This window comes from Tursiops truncatus, chromosome 20, assembly GCF_011762595.2.
Source record: "Tursiops truncatus isolate mTurTru1 chromosome 20, mTurTru1.mat.Y, whole genome shotgun sequence".
Classification (NCBI taxonomy): domain Eukaryota; kingdom Metazoa; phylum Chordata; class Mammalia; order Artiodactyla; family Delphinidae; genus Tursiops; species Tursiops truncatus.
In genome coordinates this window covers 31,994,726-32,019,800 of record NC_047053.1, presented here as the reverse complement: position 1 = coordinate 32,019,800, position 25,075 = coordinate 31,994,726, and the positions used below count along the sequence as shown (strand labels likewise).

Below are 25,075 nucleotides of genomic sequence, written 5' to 3'. Positions count from 1 at the left end.
TTTGCACTGTTGGTGAAACTGTAAAATGGTGCAACCACTATGGAAAACAGTATGGCAATTCCTCAAAATAATTAAAAATAGAATTACCGTATGACCCAACAATCCCAATTCTAGATATATATCCAAAAGAATTGAAAGCAGAGAATATTATGCTTTGTGAAATAAGCCAGTCACAAAAAAGACAAATACAGTATGATTCCATTTATATGAGATATCTCAAGTAGTCAAGGGATTGCCCTGGTAGTCCAGTGGGTAACACTCTGCCCTTCCAATGTAGGGGTCATGGGCTCAATCCCTGGTCGGAGAACTAAGATCCTGCATGACGCATGGTGTGGCCAAAATTTTTTTTTAAATAAAAAATAAAGTAGTCAAAATGCATGAAAAAGAATGTACAATGGTGGTTACCAGGGGCTGAGGGAGAGGAAAATGGGGAGTTATTGCTTAATGGGTATAGAGTTTCAGTTTTTGCAAAATGAGTAAGTTCTGGAGATCTGTTGCACAACAATGGGAATATACTGAACATTACTGAACTGTACACTTTAAAATGGTTAAGATAGTAAATTTTAAGTATTTTACCACTATTTTTTTAAAAGGAATACATAGTAAATACAACAATGGAATTAAAATGGCATACTACTTAACACAAAAGAAGGCAATAACGGAGGAACAAATGGACAAAAAACTTATCAGTAACTAAACTAAGTTTGAAAGGACTAAACACTCCAATCAAAAGGCAGAGACTTAGGGCTTCCCTGGTGGCGCAGTGGTTGAGAGTCCGCCTGCCGATGCAGGGGACACGGGCTCGTGCCCCGGTCCGGGAAGATCCCACATGCTGCAGAGCGGCTGGGCCCGTGAGCCATGGCCGCTGAGCCTGTGCGTCCGGAGCCTGTGCTCTGCAACAGGAGAGGCCACAACAGTGAGAGGCCCGCGTACCGCAAAAAAAAAAAAAAAAAAAAAAAAAACCTTCTCACAAAGAAAAGCCCAGTCCTGGAAGATTTCACTGCTGAATTTGCTATCAAATATTTAAGGAAGAAATACCAATCTTTCACAAACTTTTTCGGAGAACAGAAAAGAACATTTTCCAATTCATTCTAGAGGCCAGTATTATCCTGATACCAAAGCCAACAAAGACATCGCAGAAAGGAAAACTATAGACCAATATCTCTCATGAAGATAGACAGAAAAATCCTTAGCAAATACTAGCAAATTGAACCCAGCAACATATTTTTAAAAAAATTATACACCACAGCCAGGTGAGATTTGTCCCAGGACTGCAAAGTGTGTTAAAATATCCAAATGAATTAATGTAATACACCATATTAATAGAATAAAGGGCAAAAACCACATGATCATCTCCATAGATGCAGAAAAAGCATTTCGTAAAATCCAACAGCCATTCCAGATAAAAATTTTCTGGGCTTCCCTGGTGGCACAGTGGTTGAGAATCTGCCTGCTAATGCAGGGGACATGGGTTCGAGCCCTGGTCTGGGAGGATCCCACATGCCGCGGAGCAACTAGGCCCGTGAGCCACACTACTGAGCCTGCGCGTCTGGAGCCTGTGCTCCGCAACGAGAGAGGCCACGATAGTGAGAGGCCCGCGCACCGCAATGAAGAGTGGCCCCCGCTTGCCACAACTGGAGAAAGCCCTCGCACAGAAACGAAGACCCAACACAGCAAAAATAAATAAATAAAATTAATTTTTAAAAGGGCAGAATAGGTGATAGTGTGCCCCAAGCACACTATTTAAAAAAAAAAAAAATTCTACAAACTGTGAAGAGAAAGGAATTTCCTCAACCTGACAAAGGGTATCTATGAAAAACCTCAACTAATGTCATACTTAATGGTGAAAGACTGAATGTTTTTCCTCTTAAGATCAGGAATAAGGCAAGAATATTAACCCTTGCCACTTCTACTCAGCATTGTATCAGAGGTTCTAGCCAGTGCAATAGGCTAAGCTAAATAAATAAAAATTAAAGGCTTATATATTGGAAAGAAAGGATTAAAACTGTCTTTATTCACAGATGAAATGATCCTGTGGGAAGAATCCATTTTTTAAAACTAGAACCACCAAAAAAATCAACTGCATTTTATGTACTAGCAAGAAACAATCCAAAAATGAAATTAAGGAAAAACATTTCATTGACAATATCATCAAAAACAATAAAATACTTAGGAATAAATTTGACAAAAGTACTGCAAGATTTGTACACTGAAAATTATAAAACACTGCTGAGAGAAACTGATTATAAATAAATGAGGAGATATTCCATGTTCATGGATTGGAAGACATTGTTAAGATGGCAGTTCTCCTTAAATTGATCTATAGATTCAATGTAATCCCTATGAAAATCCCAGCCGGCATTGTTATAGAAATTAACAAATTTATCCCAAAATGTACATGGAAATACAGTGGACCCAGAATAGCCAAAATGATTTTGATAAAAATTTGGAGGACTGAAACTACCCAATTACGAAACTTTCACTGGTGTAAAAACAGGCAAATAGAATCCTCACGTTTATGGTCAATTGATTTTCTACAGAGGAGTTAAGGCAGCTCAACAAGGGGAAAAATAGTCTTTCCAACAAATGATACTGGGACAATTTGATATGCACATGCAAAATTATATTTTTAGACCCTCACATCATATGCAAAAATTAACTCAAAATGGATTATAAACCTAAATGTAAGAGTTGAAACTATAAAACTTCTGAGGAAAACAGGAGAAAAATCTTTATGACCTTGGGTCACGCAAAGATTTTTTAGATCTGATACCAAAAACAATCCATAAAAGAAAACACAACTGATAAATCAGAACATCGAAACTTTAAGTGTTTGTGATTCAAAAGACAACATTAAGCAAATAAAAAGGCTCACTATAGACTGGGAGAAAATATTTGTAAATCATCTTCTGATAAGAAATCTGTATTTAGAATATATAAAGAATTCTTACGACGTAATAAGACAAGCAACTCAATTAAAAATGAGCCAAAGATCTGAAAAGACCAAAGAAAGCAGATCCATGAATGGCTAATAAACACATGAAAAGCTGTTCCACATCACTAGCCATTAAGCAAACAGAAAAGCCACAATGAGAGCCCACTGCTCACTAGAATGGCTATAATCACAATACAGACAATAAGGAGTGAGGCTGTGAAGCAACTGGAACTCTCACATTGCTGGTGGGAGTGTAAAGTGGTGCAGCCACTGTGGAAAACATTTTGGCCGTTTCTCAAAAGCTTAAACATAAACTTACCATATGACCCAGCAATTCAGAAACAAACACAACACTGTAAAGCAACTATACCCCAATTAAAAAAAAAAAAAATTCCACACCTAGGTATCCAGCCAAAAGAAATGAAAACATGTTCCACAAAGACTTGTGATTGTTTATATCAGCTTTATACACAATGGCCCAAATCTGGAAACAACCCAAATGGTCATCAATAGGCAAAGAGACAGATAAAATATGGTGTATCCATACACTGGGTGCCAGTCAGCAACAAAAAGAAACAAATTAACCACATATGCTCCGCCGGATGAGCCTTAAGCTCAGTGAAAGAAGCCGCACACAAAGACTACATATTGTACAATATGATCTTATTTAAATGAAACATCCAGAAAAGACAAATCTATAGCTACAGAAAGCAGATCAGCCATTGCCCTGGGGAGGGGATGGGATGGAGGATGGACTGCAAACCAGCACAAAGTTATTTGCTGGGGTGATGAAATGTTCTAAAAATGGAGTGTGTTGATGGTAGCACAGCTCTACAAACTTACTAAAAATCCTGGAATGGGGCTTCCCTGGTGGCGCTGTGGTTGAGAGTCTGCCTGCCGATGCAGGGGACACGGGTTCGAGCCCTGGTCTGGGAGGATCCCACATGCCACGGAGCAACTAAGCCCGTGCGCCACAACTACTGAGCCTGCGCGTCTGGAGCCTGTGCTCCGCAACAAGAGAGGCCGCGATAGTGAGAGGCCCGCGCACCGCGATGAAGAGTGGCCCCCGCTTGCCACAACTGGAGAAAGCCCTCGCACAGAAACGAGGACCCAACACAGCCATAAATAAATAAATTAAATTTTAAAAAAAATCCTGGAATTGTACATTTACAATGAGTGAATTTTATGTTAAGTGAATTACACCTCAATATCAAAGCTGCAAAAAACTGTAACCAGCAAGGAGTAGGAGTGCACTAACCTTACCACCAACACCCAACAGCCTGCCCTCCTGCCTCTGCTGCTGTTTCCACAAACCCCTCTTCCGACACCCACTGTTCTCTGTGCGGAGACCCTCGCAGACTCCCCAGGGAGTGGTTTATATTCAGCTCACAAAATCGCTTGTGCAATGACTGTCTTCCTGTCTACCCTCCCATAGGATGCAGATCCTCCTCCAGGTCCAGAGCAGTGCCCACTAGCTCTTCCCTCCCAGTTCCTTGAGAAAGTCTTGTTGAGAGAAAAGCAAGACCCCTGGTGATCTCTCATGCAGGAATAAAGTTTAAACTTCTATTCAGCAGCTAAACACAGAGACTGACCCTGGTACCTTTCTAAGTTAATCGAGTTACAAAATGATCTTTTTAGGATCATTTTCCTTCTATGATCCATTTTATTACTACTTTTCCTCCAAATCCATCTGGTCTACCACCCTCTGATCTCACCCAACCAAGCCCTGCCTGTGTCTGAGAAGGCCTTGCTGGGACCCGGCAGGGGCCCAGCAGGATGACACCGGGGGTGAGGGCTCCAGTCACCTGCAAGCAACTTGGCCGTCACAAAACCTGGTACTCACATGCACGTTTCACAATAACCAGGCAGAGTCCTGCACTTTGTTTCTGTGACCTCAAGTCCCAGCAGAGCCCTAGCTGATGCTCTTCCCTACAAGCCACAGCCCTGCTCCAGGCCCAGGCTGGATTGATTTACTCAGCACCCGACAGGCATGTAAACAGTATTACATCACAGGTACTCCTGCTGGTCCAGACGCTGGCTGAGTGGTGGGGAGACCCTGAAGAGGGAAATTCGGGCTTGGCCGGCCGTCAGGGAGCTCCGCCTGGCATCACAGCCAGCAGTGAGGGGACTTCACACCTAACCCTGGGTCACAAGCGCACAGGCTCAACTAACCACCAGCGGGGCCTACCTGGGGCAGAGCAGGTGCAAACACTGCCCGGGTCGCCGACCCCTGTGAGCGGCGCTGCCTGGAGGGAAGGTGCCTGCCTTCCCACAGGGTCTCCCAGCCGCAGGAGCTGGACTGATTTGGCCCTGGGTGCTGCAAACACTACCTCCACCGCCTGATACACGCGCATACAAAAGTCAGCCACCCAAACCACGTCTAGGCACACACAAAAGCGCAATTATGGGAGGCAGAAACCTCTCAACTCCAGCCTTGCGTCTGAAACTCCACCCTAAAATATCTGCATGTTAAACGACCAAGGACAGTTAAGCTTTCAAAGGGAGAAGATCAAAGTGCTGTCATCTTTTAATTTAATCCTTTTGTTGCATCAATGGTCTTAAGAGGATGAGAGCGATCAGAAAAAAAATGGAAACAAACGGTATCTTTGTGGGTGTTGTGTTTTAGGCTTTTTTTTCTCAGTTTGGGCCACAAAATAGGTCAGCTCCATTACTGATCAGCCTTCCCACAAATATTTAAAACAAATTGAATTGCACACCCAATACCCATCACAATTACACCAGGCACAATAACTAAATTAGCAATTCAACAAAATAATTGGAAATGCGATTCTCTCTATCCCACCAGTCTCCCTCGAGGGTTTAGCCGATCTATGGGGGAAAACTCAGCTTTCCTAATTCTGCAGCTAATTAGAGACACACTTGTAAATGAAGTTGTTTGTCTTAAAGTTGAAATTCTCTTCTGGGGGTGGGGGAGAGGGAAGGAGAGAGGAGGAGAGTCCTTCCAGTCCGGAGCAAGTAGATAAACAGGTATCAAGAGCGCACGCCTGGGTTCTCAGGAGCAGCCCTGTCTACAGTTAATAAAGCGTCACTGTTTCGCCGTCACTTATGTGGTAATGAACGACTTCGTAACAGCCGGCCTGGCCGACGGCCTCGCTGAGAGAGGCGTGCCTTTTAAAGGCCCTCGAGACCAGTCGGGGGGAGCTGCAAGGCACTGCTATTTAGGGACCCTCAGGGCGACAGGAGGGTCAGCGCCGAGCCCAGGCGGCATCAGCGCGGCCAGTTCCCGTGTGAACCTCCCCGTTGGGACCCGAGGAACCAAAAGCTCATCCTCCCAGGAAGCGGAGGCTCTGGTGCCAAGCGAACCCCGCCCCCCCCCCCCCGCGTGGACGGCACCTGCGGGGTCACGTGGCCCGCCAGCCAGACGGTGACAGTCGGCCTCGGCCCGCTTGCTCGGGCCACTCCTGGAGAAGCAATCTTAAGGTTTCAATTAAGCTGTCCTTGGCCTCTTTTTGTTCCTTCAGAAAGGCACATCTCGGTTTAATTACATAACTGAGAACTAGGCATTGCATTCGTCCCCTTACCCTCCTCCACGAAGACCAGGATGTGAGCTTCACACGCAGACTCTCTGCAAGGCTGCGCTCCCCTCCCCTCGCTTCGCCTACCCTCCCCTCCGGCAGGCGCACACCTGGGCCCGCGCTCCCGCCGCGAACAAAGGCCTGACCTTAGCAGCGAGGTCAGCAGATGAAAAGCCTCCGCTGCCTAGACCCTCCCGGAACATCACAGCGCCCAGGTGGGGGGCGAGGCGGCGCGGAGGCTGCGCGAACGCCGATAAGTGAATTCAAAAGCACCTGCTCCTACGGCTTATCTCCCCCAACAATATGAACTCGGAGTTATCACATGGAAAGTGTTCCGCATTAGCCTTACGTTTAGCTCTTGAAACCAAGTGCAGTGCGCTACAACTTTAAAGGACACAAGAGTCAAACCGGCAAATAATTTTATGGCCTCAGGGGGTCCGTTCCCGGCCTAAACCCTCAGGAGGAGAGCGGGGCGGGTTCGCTCCCAGGCTCCCCTCGGCCACGCTGGGCACCGAGGCGGGAAACCCCTCGCTTCCTGCCCCCTCGTGAGCCCCAGGTCACACTCTCGGCCGCCGCCCGAGCCTGGAACAGGGCCCCCGACCCGGCTGGGCCCCTCGGCCTCGGGACAGCGGCAGCTCTCGCCGCCCCACCTGTTAGCACTTACCCGGCTCCAGCTCTGCCGTTTGCTGTGACTTGTGAAGGGCTAGGAAGTACCCGCATCGACCTCATCTAGCCAATCCGGTAGCCACCAGCCACGCTGCAAGGGCTCAAAAGCCATACGTGGCTGGTCAAATACTGACTAGACTGGGCTCCCATCATCCCCGGAAGTGCTACTGGGCAGCTGTGGTCCTAGACCCTCTGGACGCGCGTGGGGTTAGAAGAGGCTACCCAGGAGGGTAAGAGGGGAAGGCAGCTGGCCACGAGGGCAGCCCTAGAGCCCGGAGCCGCCCTCGCCGTGGAGGCGCGGGAGCCACCGAGCAGCGGCCTAGGTGCGGGGCGCTCAGCGTCAGCCCCACCTGCGTACTAACGCCCCTGGCCATCCCGGGGTCGGCGGGCTCTTGGAAGCCCACGAGCACCAGGGCTGCTGCCCTCCTGCCGGGCCGAGCCCTCGCCCTGTAGAACCGGAGCCCTGGGAGAGTGATGCTGAGCCTGAAAAACGGCCACAGCCTGGGCTGCCAGGAGTCCCGCCAGGACTAACAGAGGCAACTCCAGCGCAGGTAATGGGCTTGATCAGACCGAAGTAAGAGGATTCAGGACTCACTCGACTGAAGAGGGGCACAGAGCCCCACTAGAGACCAGGTCACCTGCCCAAACAACCCTGTGCTCTGCAAACCTCCCCCAGCGCCTGCCACACAGCAGGAGGTCAACACATACCTGAATGAATGGATGGGAAAAACATTCCTGCATCGGTGCTAGACCCAAGCTGCCTTTCCATAGAAACAGCTGCTTTAGGACGAGGAGGTCCTCAGGAACCAGCGTGGCTGACCCTCACAGTACTGAGGAGGACCTCTGAGCCCCAGAGGTCAAAAGACTTCCTCAAGGTCACACACCCTGGCAGGTCTCATTTCTGATCCAAGGTTCTTGCCACTACGCCACCTTCTGTTCAAATCTGTCCTTGACTCAGAATGTCACATCAGCCCCCTCAAGGATGAATTCTGTGCCCCCAAGTCTCTGTGAGAGCCGGGTAACACACCCCTAAACACCTCGGGGAGGGTAGATGAGGGCGGCAGAAGCAGCCAGCACCACGTGGTGGGGAGCCTGCCGGCCCAGGGCAGCATGAGCTCATTTCCAGCCCAGCCATAAAGAGGAAGACAGGGATGGAGGAGGGTGGGCAGGAATCTTAATGTGTTACTGTCACCGTGCCTATTGGGGACCTTATATTCTTCTTCTACCCTATCGGTAATGTGGGATTGTTTTTTTTTTTTCTCTCTACATTCTTTTAAATTCTCTTTTCTGAGAATTCAGTGTCCTTGACCTCAACAAATGAAATGAAAACCCTGAACCAAGGAAATAAACCAAGCAAACTTCTCAGGAATATAAATGCCGCTGAGGCGATGACCTTATTAACAGACCCCACAGGATGGGCAAGGAAGGCCCGGTAAAGGAAATCTACAGATATGCAAGAAAAACGAAGTTAGATAAGGCATACTCACTCTGCATTTGCACCATTCCCCTCCTCTCCAGACAAGGAGCAGGTAACGAGGGCTTCATCAATACAGCTGTTGGACAAACTGCACATATGCAAATCAGCGGGGCGATATGGATCCCCTGGACGTAAGAATTAGTTAATGAACTTACCAAATTACTGGCAATTATTTTTGAAATGTTATGAAGAAAGACAAAGCAAAAAAAAAAAAAAAGAAAGGAAATGAGGTAGATAAGATTTAAACAAACAAAAAATGAATGACCAAGGCAAACTCAACTTAATGCCTAGCACAACCGCCCCCCCACCCCGGTACACAAACACACACATAAATCAAAAAGTAAAAACACAAACTCAGATGCAGAAAACAAGGTTCACTCACTTTAGACAAGGCTCACTGCTTGTATTTGCCTTTCTTAAACGCCACGTGCACAGGGTAGCCTATCAGGGTATCAGCAGACGGGCGCCAGCTGCCCTGGCATAGAACACCCACATTTCTGCAGCCGCAGCCTCAGGCTTCTCCATGACACCCTTTACCTCCACTCTCTATATTTCTGCTGAGACGCAGCTGCCTCACCTGTGAGCCTGGCCCAGGGAGACACAGATCTTGGTGTCCCACATACACAGTGACCCCTCCGTGGTGGTGAAGGTTGACGAATGTCCCATTTGGATCCATTGAGCCTCAAACTCAGCTCCCTTCGGATGAAATGGTAAGAGATAAAGAGGCAATAACCTTGGAGAAGTCATATGCGGAGACCAGGAAAATCAACCACTGAGGAAACTACTTTTCTAAACTGGAGGTGCAGTGTCTGTTGCTGAACTGGTCGGAGCTGGCTTTCCCTGGTGTTCTGTTGGCTCTCAGGGTTTCCAAATGATGCACAACAAGCGTTCTTGGTCGGTGACCTGGAAAGAATGGCTACGCACCAAAGACAATATGGGGAGAAACATAAACCCATACAAGGCAAGGAAAACCCACCGGAGAGATCCCCAGGATGAAGGCACGGAAAGCAGCAAGAGCATGAAAACCAGTGGGGAGGGTGGAGAGAAAATGATATGCGATCTAGCAGCCAGAAAACAGACAGGAGGGTCGGGGAGGGAGAGGATGGTGTCACTTCCTATTTGTCCACCACCTTTCATTGGAGCATCTCAAAGCACATTACAGGCAGCAGCTCTTTAATCCTCCCAGAGGAGGATGCTGATTTGAAGGGTTCCCTGGGGAGCAAGAAATAAACCACAGGATCAGACTCCAGGGCCAACCTCCTCTCTGCCTTTCAACACCCTTTGTTGCAGATGGTCCCGCCTAGGGCAGGTGAGAAGTGCACGGGCCCTAAAACAAGCCTCCGTCATAGGGACCAAGAGCCTTTGAAATATTTGGACTCTTTCACTCGGTTCACTTTACTCCCAAAAATCTATGCCAAAAAACCCAATAATTTTCAAAGACAACAAACAAGCTTTATGCACAAATATTTTCCTATAACATTATTCATAATAGCAAATAATTATAACAATTTAAGTGTTCAACAAGAAGGGATCTGGTTCAGTACTGAAGAGACACGCCCCCAATGGAATTATCAGTTAGCAGTTAAAATGCTTCAATGAGATCTGCAAAAACGTGGAAACAACCTTCCCCTCTACTATTAGCATTAAAATGCAGAATACAACGTACCACTGGTTCTCAACGGGTGGTATACGTGTGTTATGCGGAGGGGGACATGCTGCACAGACATTTTGTTTTTACTGTTTTTAAAAGGGTAACATTTCAAACAGTCCAGAAGGAAAAACGAAGTCTTCCACCTGCACTGCTCCCTGGGCCCTCCCCCCAGAGAGGAGTCTACTGGGTATCACAGCATCTACACTGAAGTGGGCTACGAAGGAATACAGGTTAACTACGAGAAGGGGATCTTTCTGAGTGGTGGAGTTACAGCCAAGTCTTATTTCCATTTGTTCCTTCCACTTTTCTGTAATTAATTTTTGACGTAAAATAAACTAAGATGAGAAACCAGCCTTAACTTCTCTATCCCGAAGGGCAAAGCCCACGGCCTGCTTCCGGCCCCGGGTGCACACCTGGGCTGGGTGGGCCCTGCGGTTTCCTCGCTGCTCTGATGGTGTCTTCAGGGGCTGTGGTTTAGGAGGGTCATGCGTGAAGGAGTCAACTGGACAAAAAGAAAATAAGCCAACTCCGCACAAAAGGGAGGAATGCTTCAGTCAACACTGAAAAAGGGCCCTGGATTGAAACTCTTGATAACAGTTCTCAACTCATTTCAAAATCAGCATTAGCCACCAAAATGTAAAGTATTCGTTTTATTAAAATGCAAATCAATCAACTAATCTGTCTTTCTAGTAACAGTTGAATTGCAGTATCCGTGTCAATTAAAATAGTTTCCAATTTACTCTTGGCTGGAAGGAGGGTGGTCCTCTGAATTTTAAAATGCAAGCCTCCCTTTACTGAAAATTCTATCCGTTCTTTCTCATCTCTCCTGATTTTAATTCATTTTAATTAAACATGATGGACTCCAAATATTTTGAAGTACCTGCTTAAATTTTTTTCTTCATCAGGTAGAGAGTGACTGTGACAAAGGTTCCATCTCTTTAGGAATCGTGGGTCTGCATCATGCTCACGGGAAGTGCCGCGTTAAGAGGTTACTTACTTGCTGTTCTAACGTGGGTTTATCTGGGATCCTCAGGCTAGATGGATGGGGTTGGATGGTCTATATTCGAGTGACTGTAGGGGAAATCTTCTATTTCCGTTGAGTGATCTTTTAGGTAACTGGAGACACACTGAAAATTAAACGTTTCCCTGACAATCAAGCCCAAGAGGTTAACTTACCAAGACAAGAAAAACAGAGCAGGATGTACCAAGGTCCAGTTAGTGTGAGATGGAGAAATCCTCCTCCCCTCATTTGCCCCGTCCGAGCCCAGCAGACACACTCAGATGTTAATACTAAACTGTGATGCAGATTACATTCCAGACTCACTTCGTTTGGAACCCAGCCTCTGGGCGCTGTGTCGCAGTCCACAGACACCACGTCAATGACACGTGGGATTCCTGGGCACAAAAATCTGTCACTTGGTTTTGACATTTTAAAACAATACCAAAACCTGACTCTAAAAACAATGACTAATTATTAACTACAACTGCCCTCAGATGCCTGTACGCAACATTCCTTTAATTCCATAGCTCAAAATACAGATTTGGGCAAAGGACCCGGGAGACGGTCGGCCTTGAGTGCGGGCACGCACACATTACTTATGCAAGATCATCTCATTGCATACTGACCACAGCAGGCCAATAAATCCCCCTTATGGGGATTTAATTTCCAGCTTTTGACCTTTTGGATGAAAAACAAGTGAATCATTTCCCCCTGCTAGATTTACACCACAGCTAATCTCAATAAAGTGATTTAGGAATGGTGAGAATGGAAAAGGACTCTGGAAGAATCTTTATGGGTGAAAAGAGGAAACAAGAAGTCAGAGATCTGTATTTAGCAACAAGTAGGCAGATGCCTCCAAGCTCCAACGCCTCTGGGGCGCAGCTGACAGGTTTTGGGGGGCTCCCTGCTCCTCACAGCTGTGATCAGTCGCTAAACACGACTCACCCCGAAAGCCACATCTACCCTAGGATTATTCCTTCCATGAAGTATTTTATATTGTGAAAGAAGGCCATTTGGCTGGGAAAACAATGAAAACCCTCCCAAAGAACCTGTCACCCTGTGGGAACGCTATATCACTCACTCTGTGCTGCTTAAGGAATCGAGTGTGGCAGGGGCGGCGACAGTAAAAACACTCTTTATTTGTGGTGGTTCAAGGCCGTGGGGGGCGAGCCCTTTGCACACGGACGCACCGGTGACACAGATGCTGGATTCCAGGTTTCCGGGCACTCGTCAGGCCCGTGTTCTGAACAGCACACGTTCCCGGGATTTCCCGAGTTCCTCTATGTGGGGCTGGGTGTGCGGAGGTCCCGCCTCAGGCCCCGGGCCACAGGGAGATGGGCGCCGTCAGTCCCCGTGGCCTTCGTCAGGGGGGTTGAGTTGGCCAAAAAGAGATCGATACAGCTCTGTCCTGGAAGACAAACAAAACAAACTGGTTAACACGTTGGTTAACTTTTCAAGCTTAAAAAAGGGGCTTCCTGGTGGCGCAGTGGTTGAGAGTCCGCCTGCCGATGCAGGGGACACGGGTTCGTGCCCCGGTCTGGGAAGATCCCACATGCCGCGGAGCGGCTGGGCCCGTGAGCCATGGTCGCTGAGCCTGCACATCCGGAGCCTGTTGCTCCGCAACGGGAGAGGCCACAACAGTGAGAGGCCCGCGTACCGCAAACAAACAAACAAACAAAATAAAGAACCAAGAAGCTGGGAAATACCCCAGTCTGATTCTTCAATTGGAAACACAGCCACATAATTAGAAATGCATCCCACAGCTCTTATTCGCAAATACGAAGGAGGGCAGGAACCTAGAAGCGGCCAAACAGCAGAATATGTAAATAGTCCAGAGTGGCTGGATACCCTGTCTCCAGGGAACGAGTTTTCTATAAGTTTGCCCTTTACACACAGGCTCTTCAAGTAAGAAAACAAGATTGAATATTTTAATAGGATGTATGAGACTGCCACATGAGGAGGATTCAATCAGACATGGGATGTAGGGGATATAATTCAGTTTTCATACATTTTCTTGCACTTGGCAGTACTTGAAAAACAATGAAAATGACCCAGCAACAAGATTCCAATTACCAGCACACGTGCAGCTGCTCGGGCGCCAAGGGTCTTCCCCACGCCCCGGCCCTTCCACTATTCTCCATCTAATAAATAATTCGATTGGCTAATTTATTTCTAAAGCTGGGTCTGACATTAAAAAAAAAAAACCCTAACATGCCAGGGTCTTGCGTCCCTGAAAATGAAGTAAATGACCACCTGCCGCCTCTGTTTCCACCACCACCTGGCCAAAGGCACCTGTCGGGGCGGGCGAGGCCCTCCCAGCACCAGCACCGAGCCCACAGCTCCAGAGCACTTCTCTGGATGGAGGGCAGTCTCCCTGCACAGATGCCAGGAGCCAGGAGGGTCCAAGCAGGTCAAACCCACAGGGAGGCGGGGACCACGCCCGTGCCCTCGGGGAAGGAGGGCAGGCACCTGGGCGAAGGCCATGGACCAGCGAGTAAACGACCTCCTCGGAGAAAGCTGTGCCTGCTCTGCTTATGTTTTCAAGGTCTACAGCCTCCCCTCCTTGTTAGGGAAACAGGCCTTTCCTAACAGAACCGCTCTCATCATCTGAGAGTCATCATCAGCAAATCTGATTTTCAAAACAAAACAGAAGACAAAAAAAACCCCACCTTCAAACAGCTATTTTTGGTCCAGCCAGACTCGAACACAAACACTTACAAGTCTGTTTTTGAAGTCACCTTACTACAGTGGTGTGTACCAAAAGAGACATTATAATTAGAAAACCCAGCAATAGGAATAGCATATTAAAACTTTTTGAAAGGGAAAAGTCTTAAAGAAGGAACCGCAGAAGCCATGGATATAAACAAATCTTATCATGCTGGGTCTCCTGTATTATTACAGGAATTTTATTGCAAGAATTTGCTGGTGCCCTCAGCCGACCACGGTGCCCCTGGACCTATAAACAAAGGATGCAGGTTCACCCGGAGCCCCAGGGTCTCTTTTGTTCCCGAGCTGTACACATCTGCCTGGCTCGGCCTTGGCCAGGCCCCGGACACGCGCGTACTAAGGCAGAAGGCAGCTTCAGACCACATGCAAATGAGAGGCAAGCAGCCTCCCTTCCAGAGGCAGTGGCTGCCAAATCACCAGCCCCATCACATAAAGGACTTTATCACGCGATGGCCCGCCTACTTGCCAAAAAGTACAAGTCTCTCTAGCCATTTCCACAAAGAAATTAAATGGTGTTAAGGGGAGAGTCGCCATGACAAAGAGGACAGTGTGGCTTTAAGGCTGCGACATCTGATGAGAGGGAGCTGCAGAGGCACCATGCCATTTAGCCCTTCACAATCATCCCTTCCCAGCCTCGCCGTGCTCGCCTGCACCAGAGCCCATCATTACCACTGAGCAAATGCTTCCTCTCCGCGCGGTGACATCAGCAAACCGCCTGGGCTAAGGCGGCAGTTACTGCCCGCAGCAGGGTTCACGTGTCGGGAGCAGAGAGGGAAATGCTGAAACCCATGTTTTGATAGAACATCATTTCACACTCAGGTGGGCAAAGCTGACAAAGATGCAGCTGTTCATGGCAAAGCAACCTGGAAAGCCGAGTGGTCTGCGTTCTTAAAGTAGCTTTACAGAAGAGAGAGAATATGAGTAAGGGATTATTCCAATCTAAGAATCCCCAAGCAATTTCAACTTGAAGTCTTCCTCACCCATGACCACCAATCAGTGACCATTTTTACCTTCAAAGTATCTCAAACTTGCCTGCTCCTCCAGGCTCCATTATTTCAGATCTTACCATCTCTCACCCAGAATGCAGCGCCAGCCTCCTAAGCGACTTTTCTGTTCCCGTCCCCTCTTCCCCCGCCTCCATCCCCCTCAGCCCCAACTCTAAGGACTCTAGAGATGGACAAAGCAGACCCTCCTGGGGTCCAGGAGCACCACCAGGATGAAGACCCCCAGACTCCGGCTGCTCAGCTAGGCCCCAGCCCCTCTTTTTCCCTGCGGAGGACCCGCCGGGGACAGAGCTGGGAAAATGACGGCCACGAAGGGTGGGGTCCAGGGTCTGGTCCTCGAGCCTCTCTGCGTACCCCCTAACAGAACTCTACAAAATCCCGCAGCCCCTGCACACATTTTTAAGTTGATATATGAAACTTTTCTTGATGAAGTTAATAGTCACAAAGGATATAATTACCACAAATCTGTGAATACCAGCTTTTAAAATACCTCTTACATCCCTTTTGTAATACACCCAATGGAATCTATATGCCAATACTGATCTGATACCCATCATCACTCACTTAACACATAAACAAACTCTTTAATTTGGAAAATTTATAGCATCTTTCTCTTTTTAAACTTGTATTTCCATTTGATTTTTCCGTACAGATTTTTGTCCTAATATAATTGTTTTATGCTTGAAAGTTTTTTATTGATCACACACTTCTTGGCCACAAAAATAAGTATGCAAATTGAAACACTTTTTGAAATTTGAAAAGTTGAAATATTTTAATTTCTTGGGACCATAAGGCTCTAAGTAATTTTTTAAAATTACTTCTGGACTGTGTTATCATTACAATTATTATTAGGATACAACTGATATATACAATAACAATATAATAAAGTGTAGTATAATTTTGGTAAAATTTTAATATACATGAATATGTAAAATGTTACTGGAAATGATCTCTCAATGATATGGATGCGGCTTTCCCCTCCATTCCCATTCCATGGATGAATATAATTTATTGCTAGAATGAAAGAGGGTTCAGCACCAATTCTATTCCTATTTTTTAGTTCTTGTAGACAGAAGTGATGAGAAACCTTGCCACACAAACAAGCAGACGTGGGAATGGGAGTTTTGTTATAGCAATGATACTCAATTCTTTTAATTCCTTCTGAATTAACCGCCCCCCCCAATCACAGAGTGATCTACCACCAAAACTTAGTTTTAATGATCTACCAGGCTTACAACTCAATTAGGTTCTCCTGCAATTTTGCTGAGAATAAAGACCTGGAAGCCACCTGACCGGCAGGGCTCTGTTACCCAGTCCTGGGTCACAGCCGGTCGCAATCCTTACACCGTATTTTGACCGGTCCTTCTGTGAGGTTCCCCACTCCAGAGTAACGTCCCATGTCAGGGTAAGGAGGGGCTTCGTGTCTGGAAAGGACAACCTGAAAGGCGAGGGAGAAGGAGAGCTGGCAGCTCCAGCTCGGGCAGGCTCTCAGGCAGGGCTGCTGAGAGCCTCTCAGCAAAGAGCTGGAAATTTGATTCCTGCCGCCTCTCTGTGTCTCCTTTCCGGTAGGAAGATCTCTGCACGGCCCAGGAGAAAGACTGAGGCGGAGGGCGTCCTGAGCGTTGCCCCAAACCCAGACAGATGCTAGACCTGGGGTCAGTGCTCAGGGGAGAGGGAGGCACCTGGAAAGAAACAGGATGCGTCCATATCCCTAACCCATCCCAAGGCAGGAACACAAAACTAAAAACAGAACTAGGTAATGAGAAGCCACCATGGGACAGAGGGTCGGATGCCTTCTGCTGCACAAAGCATTCTCCCTGCAGCACCCTTCCTAACCGGGATTGAGCCACCCAGAGAAGCTAAACTATCAGTCCTTCAGGTTAACCTCATCTCCATCCGATTCTCCAGGGTAAGTGTACAGTTTAATACCTGAGGTGCCCTTAAGGCTATGCATAATGAAGTTGGTTTTCTAAATATATAATTCCTGCTCCCTATCACATTAAGAATCAAGATTTGAATCACTGAGCTGAAAGGCCTTCCCCCCCACCCGTCACCCTCCCCCCACACTCCTGGCCTCAATGTAGAAAATGTATTAATGTGGGTATCATGCAGGAGAATAACCTACAGAGTAATTAACAGGACTTGGACCTAAGGTAGAAGGTCGATAGCAGGGGCTCTTCCTTGAATTAAAATTTAACTTACCCTTTATTGCAACCTACAAAAGCAAGTAATGAGCACTAACATTTTTATTTCTTTTAAACTGTCATTTAGGCTATAGAGGGGATAATTACCTATCTCTAATGTAGTAAGGTTTTATAACCCTTAGTGAGGCATTTTCTAATTTAATATTTTTACTATATTATCATAAAACCTGTTTCTGGAAAAAAATGATCATGGATTAGCAGCCATCTTCCATAAAGACAGAGAGTGTGTGTGTGTGTGTGTGTGTGTGTGTGTACTGGGATTCAGCTTATTTATTATGTGACTCTTGTGAAGAGACTTAAGCGCGCCCAGTAGAGCTGGCTGTGAGATGCCATCACTTGAGTGGTGGGCGAGGTTTGAAGCAGCCCTAAACGAAACGCGGTGGACGTGTGTCACGGTGCCGTCCAGCCATGCGCACTCCTCACTGACCGCGACACAGACCAGGGGCTTTCACGCCATCATCGGGGCAGACACTACAATGCAGCACCTGAACCCTGCAGAGGACCTGTGCGGGGGGCGTGGGACTGAAGGAGCCGCGCAGGCCTCGCCCCAGACACCCCACTCCTCCTCCCCCTCCTCTGGCCCGGACACCCCCACACTGCACCCACCTGGCCCTGTGGCCAAAGGCGAGCAGACAGCAGGGAGAAAGCAGCCAGGCCACCGCTCCCTAAAGAAACCTGCACAGCCTCCAAAAGTACATCCCATTCTCCAAGCAAGTACGATATGCAGGGATTTCAGCATGTGCCCGTAGAAACAATATCGCTGCTTTCCTGATTAAAACTATACACAGAATTTGTCCTTGATTAATTTGAGATTGTTCATTAGTTGCTTCACTGGGGGGGTGGTTGTCCTCCCTAAATATACAAGACGCATCCCAGAGTGTGCGGGGGGAGGGGCCTCCCTCCCCCATAATCCCCTTCCCTTCCCTGCACACCTGAGGGCCCTGTGCTGCGTGCTTCTGCGGAACTTGATGTCTTAGACATACATTTGAGAATCCAAGGGTGACGAAACACACAAAGGGAAAGTGAGACTAAGGGCTCCAATTCCAGCAGCACTCGTGTCCAGCAGAACCTTGACGAAACCCGAATACCTGGGAGTCAGTACAGACACAGCAAGAACAGAAACTCACACTGACCACTGTGGTTGCCGACTGCAGATGTACTTTTGTTTTCTGGTTTTTTTTTTCGGTACGTGGGCCTCTCACTATCGTGGCCTCTCCCGTTGCAGAGCACAGGCTCCGGACGCGCAGGCTCAGTGGCCATGGCTCACGGGCCCAGCCGCTCCGCTGCATGTGGGATCTTCCCGGACTGGGGCACGAACCCGTGTCCCCTGCATCGGCAGGTGGACTCTCAACCACTGCGCCACCAGGGAAGCCCTGCAGATGGACTTTTAAAAATCACTGGCAATGTTACTGATGCATGCTTTTTTTCACGTTCGTGTTTGGAAAACATTTTACTTATTAGTGCTGTAGAAGCTTATGTGTATTAGGTGAGGATGGTCCCTGGCCTCAAAGTATAACACAAAGGTATAATAAATTCATAAAATACACAGGAATGCCTATTTGCTGTGCTAGGTTTTCGTAGGATTACAGAGACAAGAATGACGCGGCAGAACCTGCGTGGGGAAGGTGAACGTTATCAGTTAACTCTGTCTGGACAGCCCCCTCCGCTCGGAGAGGTGGCAGTGTCCTCCCTCTCGCCGGGCACCCCTCTGCTGCTCTGGGACCCCTCCCACAGCCCAGTCCTCCAGAGTTAGGACGGACAGCTCCTTGATCCTCCCCGTGGCAGCATTTCAACCACTGCTGCCTTCCCCTGACTAAATCTGGTCTCTTCTGGGTGAAAAGAAACAGTTCACTCCATTCCCGCTATGACAGAGCTGGAGTTCTCCTGCTGGCCCAGTGGAATCCCTCGGAGCCCTCCAGGTTGCCGAAGAGCTGACGGGGAGGCCCTCGTTCTCCGAGCCCACACCCACGTGTCTGGACGGTCCAGGCGGTCCAGGTGCGTGGGGCGAGCTCTACCACCTCCTCTGTTCTCAGCCCGTCCTTTCCTGCCCTCACAGAGCTTCCAGTCTCTCTGTTCTGCCTGCCAACGTGCCCAGGGCATCCCAAGTGCCAACTGAAAAAGATATCTTGCCAGTCATCACCTGGCACCAAACCAAGGGGTCCTCCCAACCTAACCTTCTGGCTGCTTTGAGGTCCGCTCCCCAAATACCAGAGATGAGACAGCACCTCCCTTAATCTTTCATTCCTTCTGCTTCCTCTGACCCCAATCCATTCTACTCTGTATCAGAGACTTTACAGGCGAGACAAAGATGCCTGAGAACTGTTTCTATGACCTAAGAGGGGAACTACATTGGTCCAGGTGGCAGGAGGCTGCCCTGCGCTCCTGGCGGCCGCATGCACATCACAGCAGCGGATCAGAGGCAGGGCCCCCCACTCCGGGCCTTCATCTCTCAGGAAGCCTGCGTTGTGAGGAAGACAATGCAGGCGAAGGGACAGAAGTACGTCCTGTAAGGAGGGAGCATCACATAGGATGACGTAAAAAAAAAAAAACTACGAGTAGAAGACTCAGAATTCTTGAATGCAGCCGAAAGGCCAGCACTTAACAATGAGTGGGTCTCGGGCTTCTCTCCCGAAACGCCGGCACAACTGCATACCAAAAAATCACACACACACACAACACCAAGAAACGTGAAAAGAGAAGAAAGCGACCTTCTCTTACTGAGGTCTTATTTCTTAACAGGATCAAGTTAGCAAAGTAACAGTGACTCAGAGAATGCCCTCACCTATCACTAATTACCTAAATCTGGACGCAAGGCAAATCTCCCATCAGAACCAGGCTCAACTCTTCACAAGCTCCAAGGCAGCCCACCGCAGCTGCCCAAATCTGCCACAAGGTGGCAGCACACGATGCATTTCTCAGTGGACCAGGCAACTAGCAAGGCTCCCAGCAAACTGTGGCCATAAATTACCTAGAGTGTCTGCTCTCCTTGCCATCCTCCCCAGTGCTTGAAGGAGACTCGGGAGGGTCTGTTCCATTTCGCTCCTTTGGTCAGGTCAGAATCAGGTCCTTCAAACCTCTGCAAATGCTTTTAGCCCTACAGCTTTAAATTACAGATGATGACACGGCCTCTGGCCCATCTCCTAAAGATCAGACCGACTCAAGATTTATAAATGTTCAAAGATGCAGGTTCAGGCCCCAAACAAAGGAACTGAACGGCTGGGAGGAGGAAGGAGAGGTGAGAGGGAGCGAGGGGTGAATCTGTAAAGGTTTGCTCCCCACTTGTGCTCCCTCCTTGCTCCCAAGCCAGTTAACAAATTCACTCCACTTACACAAGGAAGAAAAACACTTGAAACTTCCATCATCCCTACCACTAGTTTCAAGTCTTTCAAATTCTTTTAAAGAAAAATAATTTACCTTGGTGGGACTTGCAAAAAAGTGGAGGGGGGTGGGAGGGACTACTGACAAAAGGGATGTCGCCTCCTCTCCTGTGCATTAATATTCCATATTCCTGGGATGATTTCCACTTTCACAGTTTGACTGTTTTATAACAGATTTGACGCGAGAGAAGACAAATGGCCTCACAAAGGAAAGACGACAAATCATCTCACCGCTTTTAGCGGGGTCTTCTCTTTACTTTTATTTATTTTTATTCTGTGGCTGGGCTGCGGAGCTCTCTGCCTTGCTGGCGATGTTTAATATTAACGCCAAGCCCCCGCGATGCTGGCAATAGAGTTGGCCCGTGTTGTGTTTGTGGCTTTGTGACTGCTGGCTTCAGGAAGATGAAGCTCCTTGTCCAAACAGCAGCCCCTCTAACAGCTCCTGTTAAAAGCCAGGGGATGCTTCGCTGCTTAGACGTGAATCACTTCCTTCAACCCCAGGGAAAGGGAGGCTGACACTGAGTTAAATTTGTATCCTTATCAGGACCTCTGCCCATCGACGCAGGGCCGGGCGGGAGCGGGCGTATGACGCTCCAGTTTAAGGCTTCTCTCAGCTCCAGTTTAAGGCTACTCCGAGGGGGTCAAAACACACAGAAATCAACAAGGATATCTGTCCTCAACCCACAGAGTTTCAGCAAGGCATTCCATTACTTCTGGTGATATATTGGAGGACTAACCTTACCAAAAATACCCAGTCCTAATCCGAACATAAAAGCAGCAACTACCGAGCACACAAACACTGGCAGTACCTCTGGGCGGCCGCGCCCCGGGCTGGGCTCAGCCTGCAGGACACAAAGGCCACCATCCACACACTCCCCCCAGGGTGCGATCGCCCCTGTTCTGTTTCTGTTCTGCCCTCTTGGTCTTTTTTATCTTCCTCCCATAGCCCTTGTCCTGGGTTCTGTTCTAGGCCCTCCTCCCTTCTCTCTCGACCCCTCCCCTGGCCAACTCATCCACGCTCTCAGTCCTGCCCGTCTCCTGGGTGCAAAAGCCGCCTACAGCCGGAGTGCCCACGTCCCACCTTGGCACTGCGTCCAACTCCAGTAAACTGGCCGCTGACAGCACCAGGCCCTGCAGGGCGATTCTGCCGCCTAAACTACCTTTGTTAATCATGGCAGCAGAGTCTCTGTCTTCCATGTCCAACACTTAACTGTTTAATGGCAGGAAGCTACAAAGTTATAGGTACCAACATCACATTTTCTGATTAAAAAATAAAATCCTCCCTGAGATAGGGATCTTGTTTGGACAGTTCACTTACATTAATTGACAGAATGCAAACTGGTGCCCTCCATCTGTCACTCTTTCTTGGTTTTTAATGGTTTCCTTCAAAGAACTTCCTCCTCTCCACCGTAAATCAGAGGAGAGAAATTTGGAAAAAAGGTTTCTCCCAGACACCTGCCAGGGCACCTGTCCCCAGGAGGAGTGCCCAGGAGCCCTCAGCTTCCGGGTGTCTGCAACAGGGCCACCCCCCACCCACGCACCTCGGTTCACCAGAGTCGCTTCAGTCAGCAATCTGATGACCTCGGCCAGTTATGGGACTGGTTTTTAAAAGCCTGGCTGCTCTGTGCAAAACGAGTGGTTTGCGTTTCTGCCCCTGGAAGCTGGTGACTCTGTTTTGCTGCCCGGCTATGTGCCTCCCCTGCAGGATGGAGAGCTGGGCGAGGACAAGGAGGCTGAGCGCCGCCAGCGCCGGCAGGAGAAAATGTGTATTGATTTGTCCCTCCTTTTAGAGGAGCACGGAGCGTTGAAGAACAGCTGCTCCTCTCTGCAGCCTTTCACATTACACGCGCCACAGAAGGCCCAACCCCCACCCGCCTCCGGGAAGCAGAAAGGGGTGGCTCCTGGGTGCCAGCGGCCACTAGGCTGCCTGGTCCACTGTGCGGACTCCCAACACCCCAGGCCAGAACGCCTCCCCTTCCTCGGATCCAGTAATTTCCCTCTCTGGGCTGACGTTTCCTCATCTATATTGGAGAAGAAAGAGCCTTCAGTCTTATTTACCTTTTAAGTGGAGGTACCCAGAGGGTAAAACAGTTAATGTTTACAAAGTGTTCTGCTCCCCAGAGGAAGACAATGGATAAAACACAAGGTGTGGTTGGCTCATTCAAGACCTCGTTTCCAGGGTAGTTAGTAACAGCTTCCCATTACAAATGCCCCCGCTTCCTAGCACCTGGAACTCAAAGTACACTCAGGCAATGCCCTTTATCTAAATATCCTTTTTTGCTGTGACACTTAATACCAACACTAAAAATAACAAAAGGAAATCAAGGACTATTATGCCTTGTTAATGCACATACAGGAGCCATTCCAGAAATGTCTTCTTCTTAAACCAAACAAATCCTGAGAGCATTCCAAAAATGCTGACCTACAATGAGAACTGGTCATCACAGAGCCCTGTCTGAACACTCCATGTTTCCACAGTAACTAAAAATTTGTAGAAGGGCCACCAGAAACCAAACCCGGTATGGTTATCACAGCCAAGATGGGCAGGAGAAAACCGACAGTATGATACAAGTTTGTGGTGTACACTCTTGGGAGCAACTGCAATACAAGAGTGTTCTTGAAAGACCTTTTCCCAGGGTTCATCCTAAGTTAAAAGACCTCCAAAACTCTCTAAGTAAAGGATTGGGCATGACAAGTCCCGGAGCTGGACTCTCCTTATTTCTAGGGCTTTTCCAACGTGGCCAGGAGCGAAGAACAAACTATGGCGCCGGCTCTCAGGCGGTGCGACATCCTCGCGGGGAGACAGAGCCCGCAGAGTAATCGATTAGGGTCTGCACTGCCGGTGAAGTACCGTGTACAGGGTGCCGTGGGAACAGAGCAAAGTGCGGACGGTCCCTGACTTACACCAGCTCGACTCAAGATGTTTCCACTTTACGATGGTGCAAAAGCAATGTGCACTTATTAGAAACTGTACTTCCAGTTTTGAACTGTGACCTCTCTCTTCCCGGGCCGGGGATGTGCGGCAGATCCCCTCTTGTGATGCTGGGCAGGGCAGCCCCCAGTCAGCCACACGATCACAGGGGTGGACAACCACTCTGTGCCCAGACAGCCCTCCCGTTTTTCACTCTCAGTACAGTATTCGATCAATGACATGAGACACTCAACACTTTATTATGAAATAGGCTTTGTGTTGGATGATTCTGCCCAACTGTAGGCTAATGTGAGTGTTCTGAGCACGGTTAAGGTGGGCGAGGGTCAGGCGTGATGTCAGTAGCTTAGGTGTATTTAATGCATTTTCGACTTACATTATTTTCAACCTGCAATGGGTTTATCGAGATGTAACCCCACTGTAAATCGATGAAGATCTGTATATTAGAGTTAGATGACTTGGAGAGATTTTAGTAAAAGAGGCAAGAAGCCTTTGTTCATTCATCTTATAGGAATTGTTTGCAAAAATAATCTTACCAGCAAATTGCTTACAAGCAACAGACTCATAAGCTGAAGGCCTTTAAAGGCACTTCAGACAGGAGACCTACAGCCAACTCTTCTCAGGTTTGCACAGAAATGGGTATGTCTGCGTTGCAGGCAAAGGGACAATGACATAATATGTACACATGGGAAAATGTAAATTTTGTTTATTTACCTATTTGTACAGATATCATTAAAACAGTCCTTCTCAGAAACAAAAAAATTACAAAGAACATTTCATTCTCAAGAATCTAATGAGCAAGAAGAACTATTTTCACTTTATAAAGAAGGAAACCAAGGCCCAGAGACAAGATTTCTTCAAGGTCACATTGTCTGTGAGCTGGGGCAGAACAGGTGCTCAAGGATCCCGAGTCAGTTCTCTAGCCCAGAGAAGGCTGACATCAACTGGGAAAAGACTTAAATTGTTTTGCAAATAAAACTTCTGCTACAAAAATGCTATACAGTAAGTAAGGCAGGATTCAATTGGAATCAAAATATATTATTGCAAATGTATGAGTATAATACCATACATTTTTACTAAAATCTCTCCAAGTCATCTAACTCGATAATACCAAACACAGGATTATAGTAAACATACGCATACTATTGTACTTTGACATATAAATGAAGCATTCTTAGCAAGAAAAAAACCCGAATAAGTGTTTTTGTGAATCATAATAAGTACTGTTAGAGAGTAACAAATAAAACAGGGGTTCCCTGGTGGTGCAGTGGTTGAGAGTCCGCCTGCCGATGCAGGGGACACGGGTTCGTGCCCCGGTCCGGGAAGACCCCACATGCTACGGAGCGGCTGGGCCCGTGAGCCATGGCTGCTGAGCCTGCCCGTCTGGAGCCTGTGCTCCGCAACAGGAGAGGTCACAACAGTGAGAGGCCCGTGTACCGGGGAAAAAAAAAAGGGAGGGGGGTTCAAGGACAAAAGAACCACACCTCAGTCGGGGGTAGGGAACCATTAAAGGCTCTCTGAAAAGGCTGATGTGTACCAAGGACTACAAACCCTGCAACAGGAAAGGAT

The 25,075-nt window shown here is 48.0% G+C and overlaps 2 protein-coding genes across 15 annotated transcripts in view; one reads left to right on the top strand and one right to left on the bottom strand.

Annotated features, from left to right (window-relative positions):
* ACACA (acetyl-CoA carboxylase alpha) overlaps positions 1-25,075 on the top strand; it is a 277,855-nt gene that overhangs the window by 237,324 nt on the left and 15,456 nt on the right. Inside the window, exon 55 of one of the 9 annotated variants that reach the window (XM_073797816.1) lies at positions 18,426-18,606. The exons of 7 other annotated variants lie outside the window; for them this stretch is intronic. In XM_073797816.1, coding sequence (XP_073653917.1) covers positions 18,426-18,591 — 166 coding nt within the window. In that variant the 3' untranslated portion in view covers positions 18,592-18,606. Of the gene's footprint in view, positions 1-2,021; positions 8,968-18,425; positions 18,607-25,075 lie in introns of those variants that run through there. One more of the 9 variants, XM_073797822.1, reaches the window with a different exon arrangement.
* The window catches only part of AATF (apoptosis antagonizing transcription factor), a 102,879-nt gene continuing 86,888 nt past the window's right edge, over positions 9,085-25,075 (bottom strand). For 5 of the 6 annotated variants that reach the window (XM_033848207.2, XM_033848208.2, XM_033848209.2 and 2 more), the window contains one exon: positions 12,385-12,673. In XM_033848207.2, coding sequence (XP_033704098.1) covers positions 12,610-12,673 — 64 coding nt within the window. In that variant the 3' untranslated portion in view covers positions 12,385-12,609. Of the gene's footprint in view, positions 11,393-12,384; positions 12,674-25,075 lie in introns of those variants that run through there. The other variant, XR_004523969.2, reaches the window with a different exon arrangement.